This window comes from Bombina bombina, chromosome 4 (genome assembly GCF_027579735.1).
Source record: "Bombina bombina isolate aBomBom1 chromosome 4, aBomBom1.pri, whole genome shotgun sequence".
Lineage (NCBI taxonomy): Eukaryota > Metazoa > Chordata > Amphibia > Anura > Bombinatoridae > Bombina > Bombina bombina.
In genome coordinates, this window is record NC_069502.1 from 883,540,863 (window position 1) to 883,555,464 (window position 14,602).

The window sequence follows — 14,602 nt, forward strand, 5'->3', positions numbered from 1 at the left end:
GATAGACAAGAGATAGTCTCTGTCCAGTGAATTATTTAAAGATTTCTAACATCGCTAGTGAACTTCTGTTCCCCTTGATGGCTGATGTAAGCCACAGTCATGATATTGTCCGTCTGAATCTGATGTACCTCAGCGTTGCTAACTGAGGCCAAGCCTGAAGAGTATGGAATATCGCTCCCAATTCCAGAATATTTATTAGGAGGGGGGTCTCCTCCTGAGTCTACTATCCCTGAATCTTCAGTGAGTCCCAGACTGTATCCCAACCTAAAAGGTTGGCATCTGTTGTAACAACTGTCCCATCTGACCTGCGGAAGGTCCTACCCTTGGACAGATGGACCCGAGATAGCCACCAGAGAAGAGAATCTCTGGCCTCTTGGTCCAGATTTAAGAAGGGGACAAATCTGTGTAATCCCCGTTCCATTGACTGAGCATGCATAGTTGCAGCGGTCTGAAATGTAGGTGTGCAAACGGTACTATGTCCCTTGCTGCTACCATTAGGCCGATTACATTCCTGTACCGAGCCACCTAAGGGCGTGGATGGAATGAAGAACACGGCAGTAATTTAGAAGCTTTGACAACCTGGACTCAGTCAGGTAAATTTTCATTTCTGCAGAATCTATCAGAGTCCCTAGGAAGGAAACCCTTGAGATTGGGGATAGAAAACTCCTTCCTTGTTCACTTTCCACCCCTGCGATCTCAGAAATGCCAGTACTACATCCGTATGAGACTTGGCATTTTGAAGTTCGACGCCTAAATAAGGGGCCACTTCTAAAGATTCTTGGGGCTGTAGTTAACCCAAAGGAAAGAGCAACAAACTGGTAATGCCTGTCTAGAAAGGCAAACCTGAAAAACGATGGTAATCCTTATGCATCGTTATGTGAGGATAAGTATCCTTCAAATCCATTGTAGTCCTCTATTGACTCTCCTGGATCCTAGTTAAGATGGTACAAATAGTTACCATTTTAAATGATGGAATTCTAAGGAATTTATTTAAGATTTTTAAATTCAAAATAGGTCTGAAGGTTCCCTCTCCTTGAGAACCAGAAACAGATTTGCGAAAAACTCTGACCCTGTTCCTGTCTTGGAACTGGATGGGTCTCGTACACAATGTAAGAATGCCTCTTTCTTTATCTGGTGTGCAGATAATTATGAAAGGTAAAATCTCCCCTATTTCGGAGGGGAAGCTTTGAAATCCAGAAGATATCTCTGGGATATAATTTCCAATGCCCAGGAATCCTAGGCATCTCTTGCCCATGCCTGGGCGAAAAAAGAAAATCTGCCCCCTACAGGATCCATTACCGGATAGGGGACCTTTCCTTCATGCTGTCTAAGATGCAGCAGCAGGCTCCTTGGCTTGCTTATCTTTGTTCCAGGTCCGGTTGTCTCCAGACCGTCATGGACTGAGCAAAAAGTACCCTCTTGATTTGCCTAAGAGGAAGTTGATGCCACACCTGCCTCGAAGTTTCGAAAGGCACGAAACAACTGTTTTGGCCCTTGATTTGGACCTGTCCTGAGGAAGGGCAAGCCCTTTTCCTCCAGTGATATTAGCAATGATCTCCTTCAAACCAGGCCCTAATAGGGTCTGTCCCCTGAAGGCAAGTTAAATAGCTTATTTATTAAAGTCACGACAGCTGACCATGAGATAAGCCATAGCGCTCTGTGCGCCAGTATAGTAAAAACAGAATTCTTAGCCGTTAGTTTAGTCAAATGAACAAAGGCATCAGAAACAAAGGAATTGGCTAGCTTAAGTGCTCTTAGCTTGACAAGTATATTCATCAATGGAGTCGCTAACTGTAAAGCCTCATCCAGAGACTCCAACCAGAACGCCGCAGCAGCAGTGACAGGAGCAATGCATGCAAGGGCTGCAGGATAAAACCTTGTTGAATAAACATTTTCCTAAGGTAACCCTCTAATTTTTTATCCATTGGTTCTAAAAAAAAAAAGCACAACTGTCCTCGACAGGGATAGTGGTACGCTTAGCTAGAGTAGAAACTCTTCTCTCCACCTTAGGGACCGTCTGCCATAAGTCCCCTGTGGTGGCATCTGTTAGAAACATTTTTCTAAAAATAGGAGGGGAAGAGAACGGCACACCTGGTCTATCCCATTCCTTATTAATAATTTCTGTAAACCTCTTTAGGTATTGGAAAAAACATCAGTACACACCGGCACTGCATAGTATCTATTCAGTCTACACAATTTCTCTAGCACTGTGATTGTAACACAGTCATTCAGAGCTGCTAAAAACTCCCTGAGTAACAAGTAGAGGATCTTAAGCATACATTTTAAATGTAGAAATATCGGAATCAGGATAAATCATCTCCCCTGAGTCAAAAATATCACCCACAGACTGAAGCTCCCCTCAGCTTCTGCATATTGTGAGGCAGTATCAGACATGGTTCTTGACGCATCTGTATGCTCTGTATCTACCCCCAGAGCTATCTTGCTTTCCTTTAATTTCAGGTAGTCTGACTAATACCGCTGCCAGAGTATTATTCATAACTTTCGCCATGTCTTGTAAAATAAAAGCTATAAGCGCCCTTGATGTACTAGGCGCCATTTGAGCGTGAGTCCTTGGAGCGGGAGTCGAAGAGTCTGACACGTGGGGAGAGTTAGTCGGCATAACTTCCCCCTTGACAGAATCCTCTGGTAAAATAGACGCTATGGGCGCCCTTGGTGTACGTGGCGCCATTTGAGCGTGAGTCCCTAAAGCGGGAGTCAAAGGGTCTGACACGTGGGGAGAGTTAGTCGGCATAACTTCCCCCTCGACAGAATCCTCTGGTGATAATGTGTTTAAAGACAAAAAATTATCTTTATTGCTTAACATGAAATCAGTACATCTGGTACACATTCTAAGATGGGGTTCCACCATGGCTTTTAAACATAATGAACACAGAGCTTCCTCTATGTCAGACATGTTAGAACAGACTAATAATGAGACTAGTAAGCTTGGAAAACACTTTAAATCAAGTTAACAAGCAAATATAAAAAACGTTACTGTGCCTTTAAGAGAAACAAATTTTGTCAAAATTTGAAAAACAGTGAAAAAAAGGCAGTAAATCAAACGAAATTTTTACAGTATATGTAATAAGTTAACAGAGCATTGCACCCACTTGCAAATGGATGATTAACCCCTTAATGCAAAAAACAGATAAAAAAAACGACAGACGTTTTTTAACAGACACAACAAAACTGCCACAGCTGAGCTGTGGATTACCTTCCCTATAAACGATTTTGGAAGTCTTTTTAGCCCTTTAGAGATGTCCTGTAGCATTCATGGGACTGCTGAGGGAATCTGGATGATTCATTTTGTAAATTTAACTGCGCAAAAAAGCGCTAAATTAGGCCCCTCCCACTCATATTAACCCCAATAAGTTTTATCACCAAACATATGTCAAAAAACGATTAAACATGCCAGCAAACGTTTTAAAACACATTTTTATATGAGTATATATCTCTATTAATAAGCCTAATACCAGTCGCTCTCACTGCATTTAAGGCTTTACTTACATTACTTCGGTATCAGCAGCATTTTCTTAGTCAATTCCATTCCTTAGAAAAATATTTTACTGCACATACCTTATTTGCAGGAAAACCTGCACGCCATTCCCTCTCTGAAGTTACCTCACTCCTCAGAATGTGTGAGAACAGCAAGTGGATCTTAGTTACTTCTGCTAAGATCATAGGAAACGCAGGCAGATTCTTCTTCCAAATACTGCCTGAGAAAAAACAGCACACTCCGGTGCCATTTAAAAATAACAAACTTTTGATTGAAGAAATAAACTAAGTATAAAACACCACAGTCCTCTCACGACCTCCATCTATGTTGAGGGTTGCAAGAGAATGACTGGGTATGGCAGTTAAGGGGAGAAGCTATATAGCAGCTCTGCTGTGGGTGAACTCTTGCAACTTCCTGTTGGGAAGGAGAATATCCCATAAGTAATGGATGATCCGTGGACTAGATACACTTAACAAGAGAAAGGTTAATTTGCAGCACTGGCAGGTTAAATAATGTTTTTTTTTTGTTTGTTTATTTGTTTTTTATTGGCCTCTTTAGTGAGTTTGTGACAAAAGGACAATTTGACCATTGTTACCCAAAAGCAAACGGTGTTCAATGCCCTTTTAAAGCAGAAATTGTAATTCTGAAAAATTAACAAACCTAGGCCTAGATTTGGAGTTTGGCGTTAGCCGTGAAAACCAGCGTTAGAGGCTCCTAACGGTGGTTTTAGGCTAACTCTGGTATTTGGAGTAACTCAAAAAAGGGTCTAACGCTCACTTTTCAGCCGCGACTTTTCCATACCGCAGATCCCCTTACGTAAATTGCGTATCCTATCTTTTCAATGGGATTTTTCTAACTCCGGTATTTAGAGTCGTGGCTGAAGTGAGCGTTAGAACTCTAACGACAAAACTCCAGCCGCAGGAAAAAAGTCAGTAGTTAAGAGCTTTCTGGGCTAACGCCGGTTCATAAAGCTCTTAACTACTGTACTCTAAAGTACACTAACACCCATAAACTACCTATGTACCCCTAAACCGAGGTCACCCCACATCGCAGACACTCGATTAAATTTTTTTAACCCCTAATCTGCTGACCGCCAACTACGTTATCCTTATGTACCCCTAATCTGCTGCCCCTAACACCGCCGACCCCTATATTATATTTAGTAACCCCTAACCTGCCCCCCACAACGTCGCCGCCAGCTACCTACACTTATTAACCCCTAATCTGCCGACCGCAAAGCGCCGCCACCTACGTTATCCTTATGTACCCCTAATCTGCTGCCCCTAACACCGCCGACCCCTATATTATATTTATTAACCCCTAATCTGCCCCCCACAACGTCGCCTCCACCTGCCTACACTTATTAACCCCTAATCTGCCGACCGGACCTGAGCGCTACTATAATAAAGTTATTAACCCCTAATCCGCCTCACTAACTCTATAATAAATAGTATTAACCCCTAATCTGCCCTCCCTAACATCGCCGACACCTAACTTCAATTATTAACCCCTAATCTGCCGACCGGAGCTCACCGCTATTCTAATAAATGTATTAACCCCTAAAGCCAAGTCTAACCCTAACCCTAACACCCCCCTAAATTAAATATAATTTTAATCTAACGAAATTAATTAACTCTTATTAAATAAATTATTCCTATTTAAAGCTAAATACTTACCTGTAAAATAAATCCTAATATAGCTACAATATAAATTATAATTACATTGTAGCTATTTTAGGATTAATATTTATTTTACAGGCAACTTTGTAATTATTTTAACCAGGTACAATAGCTATTAAATAGTTAAGAACTATTTAATAGTTACCTAGTTAAAATAATAACAAAATTACCTGTAAAATAAATCCTAACCTAAGTTACAATTAAACCTAACACTACACTATCATTAAATTAATTAAATAAAATACCTACAATTACCTACAATTAAACCTAACACTACACTATCAATACATTAATTAAATACAATTCCTACAAATAACTACAATGAAATAAACTAAAGTACAAAAAATAAAAAAGAACTAAGTTACAAAAAATAAAAAAATATCTACAAACATAAGAAAAATATTACAACAATTTTAAACTAATTACACCTACTCTAAGCCCCCTAATAAAACAACAAAGCCCCCAAAATAAAAAATGCCCTACCCTATTCTAAATTACTAAAGTTAAAAGCTCTTTTACCTTACCAGCCCTGAACAGGGCCCTTTGCGGGGCATGCCCCAAGAAGTTCAGCTCTTTTGCCTGTAAAAAAAACATACAATACCCCCCCCCAACATTACAACCCACCACCCACATACCCCTAATCTAACCCAAACCCCCCTTAAATAAACCTAACACTAAGCCCCTGAAGATCTTCCTACCTTATCTTCACCATACCAGGTTCACCGATCCGTCCTGAAGAGCTCCTCCGATGTCCTGATCCAAGCCCAAGCGGGGGGCTGAAGATGTCCATGATCCGGTAGAAGTCTTCATCCAAGCGGGGCAGAAGAGGTCTTCCATCCGATTGAAGTCTTCATCCAAGCGGGGCAGAAGAGGTCTTCCATCCGATTGAAGTCTTCATCCAGGCGGCATCTTCTATCGACATCCATCTGGAGCGGAGCAGCAGCATCCTGAAGACCTCCGACGCGGAACATCCATCCTGGCCGACGACTGAACGACGAATGACGGTTCCTTTAAATGACGTCATCCAAGATGGCGTCCCTCGAATTCCGATTGGCTGATAGGATTCTATCAGCCAATCGGAATTAAGGTAGGAATATTCTGATTGGCTGATGGAATCAGCCAATCAGATTTAGCTCGCATTCTATTGGCTGATCGGAACAGCCAATAGAATGCGAGCTCAATCTGATTGGCTGATTGGATCAGCCAATCGGATTGAACTTGATTCTGATTGGCTGATTCCATCAGCCAATCAGAATATTCCTACCTTAATTCCGATTGGCTGATAGAATCCTATCAGCCAATCGGAATTCGAGGGACGCCATTCTTGGATGACGTCATTTAAAGGAACCGTCATTCGTCGTTCAGTCATTGGCCAGGATGGATGTTCCACGTCGGAGGTCTTCAGGATGCTGCCGCTCCGTTCCAGATGGATGTCGATAGAAGATGCCGCCTGGATGAAGACTTCAATCGGATGGAAGACCTCTTCTGCCCCGCTTGGATGAAGACTTCAATCGGATAGAAGACCTCTTCTGCCCCGCTTGGATGAAGACTTCTACCGGATCATGGACAACTTCAGCCCCCCGCTTGGGCTTGGATCAGGACATCGGAGGAGCTCTTCAGGACCGATCGGTGAACCTGGTATGGTGAAGACAAGGTAGGAAGATCTTCAGGGGCTTAGTGTTAGGTTTATTTAAGGGGGGTTTGGGTTAGATTAGGGGTATGTGGGTGGTGGGTTGTAATGTTGGGGGGGGTATTGTATGTTTTTTTTACAGGCAAAAGAGCTGAACTTCTTGGGGCATGCCCCGCAAAGGGCCCTGTTCAGGGCTGGTAAGGTAAAAGAGCTTTTAACTTTAGTAATTTAGAATAGGGTAGGGCATTTTTTATTTTGGGGAGCTTTGTTGTTTTATTAGGGGGCTTAGAGTAAGTGTAATTAGTTTAAAATTGTTGTAATATTTTTCTTATGTTTGTAGATATTTTTTTATTTTTTGTAACTTATTTCTTTTTTATTTTTTGTACTTTAGTTAGTTTATTTCATTGTAGTTATTTGTAGGTATTGTATTTAATTGATGTATTGATAGTGTAGTGTTAGGTTTAATTGTAGGTATTTTATTTAATTAATTTAATGATAGTATAGTGTTAGGTTTAATTGTAACTTAGGTTAGGATTTATTTTACAGGTAATTTTGTAATTATTTTAACTAGGTAATTATTAAATAGTTCTTAACTATTTAATAGCTATTGTACCTGGTTAAAATAATTACAAAGTTGCCTGTAAAATAAATATTAACCCTAAAATAGCTACAATGTAATTATAATTTATATTGTAGCTATATTAGGATTTATTTTACAGGTAAGTAATTAGCTTTAAATAGGAATGATTTATTTAATAAGAGTTAATAATTTCGTTAGATTAAAATTATATTTAATTTAGGGGGGGTGTTAGGGTTAGATTTAGCTTTAGGGGTTAATACATTTATTAGAATAGCGGTGAGCTCCGGTCGGCAGATTAGGGGTTAATAATTGAAGTTAGGTGTCGGCGATGTTAGGGAGGGCAGATTAGGGGTTAATACTATTTATTATAGGGTTAGTGAGGCGGATTAGGGGTTAATAAGTGTAGGCGACTTTGTGGGGGGCAGATTAGGGGTTAATAAATATAATATAGGGGTCGGCGATGTTAGAGCAGCAGATTAGGGGTACATAGGGATAATGTAAGTAGCGACGGTGTCCGGAGCGGTAAGATTAGGGGTTAATAATAATATGCAGGGGTCAGCGATAGCGGCAGATTACGGGTTAATAAGTGTAAGGTTAGGGGTGTTTAGACTCGGGGTACATGTTAGAGTGTTAGGTGCAGACGTAGGAAGTGTTTACGCATAGCAAACAATGGGGCTGCGTTAGGAGCTGAACGCGGCTTTTTTGCAGGTGTTAGGTTTTTTTCCAGCTCAAACAGCCCCATTGTTTCCTATGGGGGAATCGTGCACGAGAACGTTTTTGAGGCTGGCCGCTTGCGTGAGCAACTCTGGTATCGAGAGTTGAAGCTGCGTTAAAAATGCTCTACGCTCCTTTTTTGGAGCCTAACGCAGCCTTTATGTGGACTCTCAATACCAGAGTTATTTTTATGGTGCGGCCAGAAAAAAGCCGGCGTTAGCTACGCGGGTCCTTACCAACAAAACTCTAAATCTAGCCGCTAATTTGTAAGTCACAAAAAAGTATTAAGTAGTATGAGGCGCTACTTTGCTTTCTGTAAAATAATGTGTTTGCAGGGACAGAAATAGCGGTCTTAACAAGGTAATTAGAGGTTGTGCACACACTTATTGTTTCAGTAATACTCACTAGGGTAATGCATCCTTTCCTTTATTTTGACGTCAATGATTTTTCTTTCTTTCTTCCTTTTGCCGTCGTTAGGAGGAGGTGGAATGAAGTAGTTCACTATTTTACCCTGATCCAAAGAAAATATATTTGTATCTGTTTCAATATAAAAACATATTTGCATCTATTTCAATATAACATTTATCTACAGATTATGTGATCTATTCACCTGTCTGCCCAAAAATGTCAGTTTAAAATGTTTAAAAAAAAAAAAAAAAAAAAAAAGTTTTGTTTGAGTTTTCTTTCTTGTTTAATTAAATTGTAAACTTATTTAACTTTTTGGTTCATGAAAAGTCATTTTTTCACATAAAAAAACAGACCTTTTCAGAATGGATTGAGTAACACAAAGGATTTGAACAATATGTAATTTTATTTTCTAATGAACGCTAAATACTCATTAGGAAATGAAACTGTTTTCATTCTCTTTTAGAAAAGCATTAGATTTAAAAATACCATTATAGCATAGCCGTTTTTGTGCCATTGTATTGACAATACTTCTCATTTTTTATTCATTTTTATCAAGGTTTTCAAATCTGTTTTCAGCAATTTGTTCCAATATTTATCTGGGTTCATGTTAGCTTTAAAACATTATTTGGTAAACACAGACACCCAATTCCAAACCCATAAGAAGAGCTGTGTGAAAATAAAATTTTAAAGGGATAGTAAACCCCAAAATGTTCTTTTACGATTCAGATAGAACATACAATTTTGAACAACTTTCATATTTTATTCTATTATCAAATGTTCTTCATTTTCTTGTATTAAAAAAAATGAATTTTTTTTTTATTTTTTAAAAACAGCTTCTATAGGCTAAAGTGGCAAGTATTTAGTTCCGAGAAGGAGGATTCGGACAAAAGAAAGGAACAACAATTTCCTGATTGATGTACCGATCCGATACTACTTTGGGAAGAAATCCCAACTTAGTATGAAGGACCTGCATGAAAAATAAGGTAAGGGGAATCACACTGCAGAGCCGAAAGCTCGGAAACTCTGCAAGCAGAAGAAATAGCAAGTAGAAATAAAACTTTCCAAGATAACTTAATATTAACCAAATGCATAGGCTCAAACGGAGCCTGCTGCAAAACTTTAAGAACAAGGTTAAGGCTCCAAGGAGGAGCAACAGGTTTAAACACCTGATTCTGACCAAGGCCTGAACAAAAGATTGAACATCTGGCAGTGTGTAAATCTGACCCTTCAGAGTACTGACTGACAAACCTTTCTCCAGGCCATTCTGAAGAAAAGACAGAATACGAAGAACCCTCACCCTACTCCAAGAGAAAGCCTTCGATTCGCACCAATAAAGGTATTGACGCCATACCTTATGGTAGATTTTACGAGTAACAGGTTTATGAGCCTGAATCATGGTATCAAAGACCTTCTCAGAAAAACCACGCCTAGTCAAAACTAGGCGTTCAATCTCCATGCAGTCAGCTTCAGAGAATCTAGATTAGGGTGGAGGAAGGGACCCCGAAGTAGAAGGTCCTTCCTCAAAGGTAACCTCCAAGGTGGAAGAGATGATATCTTCCCTAGATCTGCGAACCAGATCCTGCAAGGCCAGGCAGGAGCTATTAGAATCACAGACGCCCTCTCCTGCTTGATATGAGAAATGACTCGAGGAAGGAGAGCAAACGGGGGACAGGTACGCAAGACTGAAGTTCCAAGGCACCGCCAGAGCATCTATCAGATATGGATCTCTTGATCTTGAACCGTACTTTGGAAGCTTGGCGTTAAGACGCGACGCCATCAGATTCAATTCCGGTACTCCCCATCTGAGGATTACCATTGTGAAAACCTTTGGATGGAGAGCCCACTCCCCGGGATGAATGGTCTGCCTGCTCAGAAAATCTGCTTCCCAGTTGTCCTCCCCTTGGATGTGGATGGCAGAGAGTAGACAATCGTGAGACTCCGCCCACTGGAGAATGCGAGTCATCTCCTTCATAGCTAATTGACTACGAGTTCCTCCCTGGTGGTTGATGTATACCACTAAGGTGATGTTGTCCGATTGGAATCTAATAAACCGGACCAAGGATAGTTGAGGCCAGGCTGTTAAGGCATTGAAAATTGCTCTCAACTCTAGGATGTTTATGGGAAGAGAACACTCCTCTCAAGTACAAAGACCCTGAGCCTTTAAATAACCCCAAAACTGCTAACCAGCCTGAAAGGCTGGCGTCCATGGTCACAATCACCCAGGATGGTCTCTGGAAGCATGTACTCTGAGACAGATGGTCCTGCAAAATCCACCAAGATAGAGAGTCTCTTGTTAGGGGATCCTGAGCTATCCTCTGTGAGAGGTCCGAGTGGTCTCCATTCCATTGTCTGAGCATGCATAACTGTAGGGGTCTCAGATGGAACCGAGCAAAAGGAATGATGTCCATGGAAGCAACCATCAGACCAATTACTTCCATACACTGAGTCACTGATGGACAGGTAGAGGACTAAAGTGAAAGGCAAGAAGCAAGAAGTTTAGATTTTCTAACCTCCGTCAGAAAAATCTTCATGGACAGAGAATCTAATTGTTCCTAAGAAACACACCCTGGTGTCTGGCACCAAGGAACTCTTCTCCAGATTCACTTTCCACCTGTGGGAACGTAGAATAGACAACAACATCTCTGTATGAGAGCTTGCTAACTGAAAAGATGGAGCCTGAACCAAGATACTCGAGGTCCAATATGGGTTGGAAAGTTCCCTCTTTCTTGGGAACCACAAAAAGGTTTGAATAGAATCCTTGACCCTGTTCCGCTACGGGAACTAGAACAATCACTTCCAGAGAAGATAGGTCCTTTATGCATTTAAGAAGGCCTCTCTCTTCACTTGGTTTACAGATAACCTTGACAGGATAAACCTGCCCATGGGGGGCAAGACAAATCCTATCCTGTATCCCCGGGATACTACTTCCACAGCCCAAGGATCTGGGACATCGCGGATCCAAGCCTGCCGAAAAAAGGAAAGCCTGCCCCCTACTTGATCCAAAACTGGATCGGGGGCGAACCCTTCATGCTGACAGACTCAGAGGAAGATTTCTTGGCTTGCTTCCCCTTATTACAAGACTGACTGGACCTCCATGAGGTTCTGAATTGCTCCGGTTTGGAAGAGGAAGACTTTTGTCCCTTGAAGTTACGAAAGGAACCAAAATTAGAATTCTGGCAAACCTTAGGTCTAGCCTTGTCCTGAGGTAAAAAAGATCCCTTTCCACCAGTAATTTCAAATGAGTAGTAGATTTTTTTCTGACAAATTCCACAATTCCCTTCAATTTCCCAGCCTATTGTATCATGTGATAGCCATCAGCCAGTATACACTGTGAACTCTTCCTCGTGCTCAGTATAAACTAGGGTCTCAAAAAGTATGCACGTATAAAAGACTGCATAATTTAATAATAGAAGTTTGGGGGGGGTTGTTTTTAAACAGCATGCTCTATCTGAATCATGATAGTTTACGTTGGACTTTACTGTCCCCTTAAAGCGTGATTCAACCAATATGTTTATTTGAATGCACCATAAATCAATAATACTCAAAATGAATCTAGCACATATATACAAAACAGCATCAGTTGTCACAAGATAGTTTTTTTTTGCATGAAAACAGTTAAAGGGAAAGAAAAGGTCAAAACTTAAATGTGCAAGGATGCATTTGAGTTGAATAGAAGCATTTTGTAATTATACCTCAATTAGCAAAATTTATTTTAGTAAAAGTTATTACTGTTTTTCAGTAGCATACACACATATGCTGTGATGGCCCTTGCGCCAGTGATCAAACACCATGCCTGCTCAGAGAATCAGCAGTGGCTTGTATGATACAAATTAAGTCTTCTCAGGCACAATGCACACTACCACCATCCTGAATACTGGTGCACAGGCCCTCACAGCATATGTCCGTATGACACTGAAAAACAGTGATAACTTATTACAAGCATTTTTTCTAATGGAACTATATTGCAAAAGTGTCTTAAATTTAAAAATGAAATGCAACCATGCACATTATAATTTTGAGCTATCTTTTTTTTCTATCATGGTTCAGATAGAGCATGCAATTTTAAGCAACTTTCTAATTTACTCCTATTACCAATTATTTTCATTCTCTTGGTATCTTTATTTGAAGTGCAAGAATGTAAGTTTAGATGCCGGCCCATTTTTGGTGAACACACTGTTGTTCTTGCTGATTGGTGGGTAAATTCACCAACCAATAAACAAGTGCTTTCCATGGTTCTAAACCAAAAACATAGCTTAGATACCTTCTTTTTCAAATAAAGAAAGCAAGAGAATGAAGAAAAATTGATAATAGGACTAAATTAGAAAGTTGTTTAAAATTGCATGCTCTATCTGAATCATGAAAGAAAAAAATTGGGTTCAAATGATTAATCTACAAAAATCCTCATAGCACAACCCCTAAATTTAAAAGGAAACTAATAAAATTTGTACAGCTAAATCCTGTGACTCAATAGATTACTAACACCTCTAAAAAATTAAGTTGGTTAATTCAGCACAAGAACAAGCATTATTCAGAAAATAAAACAAAGCATTGCATGCATTTTTTTTTCTTTACTGAGTACTTATTCACAGATAATGTTCTTACTACGCATATTAATATTAAAATCATCAATTTCCTATACTTTGCAATATTTACAGTTCTTACACTTTGATGCTTGAAATATTATTTTCAATCTTGTATTTTTACATTTAGTTTTTTTATTTATGATTTTACCTTTTGTTTAGGGGGCATACTTTAACATATTCATCTTTTTCCATAATGATTTTCCATGCACGAGTGCTAGTCTGATATTCTCTGTTATATCACAAATGAATTTGTATGGAATAGCACTACCAAATAGTCTAATGATTGGGTGAATTTTACCATCTATGTCATTCGTTTGCATGCTTGTCCATCCTCATCTTTTCTATTGAGTCCCTTAATTTTTCCTACTATTTATAGCTAATCTTGCTCTGTTGTTCCTTCATTGCAATGTTTTATTCTACATAGAGGTTAATATCATATCTTTTGTTGATCCCTTTGGGTAACTCTGGTCTCTAATGTTGAGATCCAATAAACCTCTCTTCTGAGTAGGTTTTGGAGTCTGTCTCCTCCTAATGGATCTTTCCTTATTTGTTCTATACCCACAAACGAAAACTGTGATGTGCCTTCTCCATGTGTGTGGAAGTGTTTTGCTACAGGGGTTTTAGGGATTTCTTCTTCTAAAGAGATTAGGTGTTCCCTTATTCTTTCTTTTAAGGGGCATGTTGTAATACCTACGTATTGTTTAAGGCAATAGCCACAGGTTATGAGATATATTACAAATGTGGAGGTGCAGTCTATCCTACTTTGTATCTTGAAGGCTTGTCTGGTCTGTGTGGATGTGAATGTAAAGCTCTTTTTTTCTGTAAGAACAGCTTTTACATGGAATATGTCCACATCTATAGAAGCCTTTCACAGATGATAACCAATTTAGTCTAGGGTCTATTCCTTTGTCAAATCTCTTTTTTACCATGTCTCCTATGTTAGGTGCTATTCTGGCTACACATCTGACTCCTTTATCTATGTTGTGTCTCAGGGTTTTATCCCCATTCAGAACTGGCAAGAATTTTTTTATTATATTACTGATTTGATAGAATTGATTGATTGATTGCTATATTCGGTTATGAAATGTGTTGTCCCTGAGTCTAATTTTTGTTCTTGTTCATTTCTCTTTTTGATGAATTAGATAACTCCAAAATCATGAGAAATGCTTCTTCAAGGTTTTTTTTTGGTGAATTGGAATACTGCTGTCAAATCAGTTCATTGTAAATGTAAAGACCCATTAAATACAGTAGAATTGCATAATCAACAAATTCATAATACAAAAACAATGCAAAAGCACTCAATCTGAATATCAAATGAATAGTAGATTTTTTTTCTGACTTCCATTTTTTCTTCCCCCTGCATTATGCGACAGCCAATCACAAAATGCACATACGTATATAGTGTGAATTCTTGCATATACTCAGTAGTAGCACATTTAAATAATAGAAGTGAATTGGAAAGTTGTTTAACATGACTTGCTTTATCTGAAATATGAAATCCCTACAAAGAAA

General features: G+C 39.4%; 1 protein-coding gene across 1 annotated transcript in view; it reads right to left on the reverse strand.

Annotated features, from left to right (window-relative positions):
• SHPRH (SNF2 histone linker PHD RING helicase) overlaps window positions 1-14,602 on the reverse strand; it is a 307,366-nt gene that overhangs the window by 263,621 nt on the left and 29,143 nt on the right. Inside the window, exon 7 of the mRNA XM_053712489.1 lies at window positions 8,505-8,610. Within this exon, the coding sequence (XP_053568464.1) occupies window positions 8,505-8,610 (106 nt within the window). The remainder of the gene's footprint in view (window positions 1-8,504; window positions 8,611-14,602) is intronic.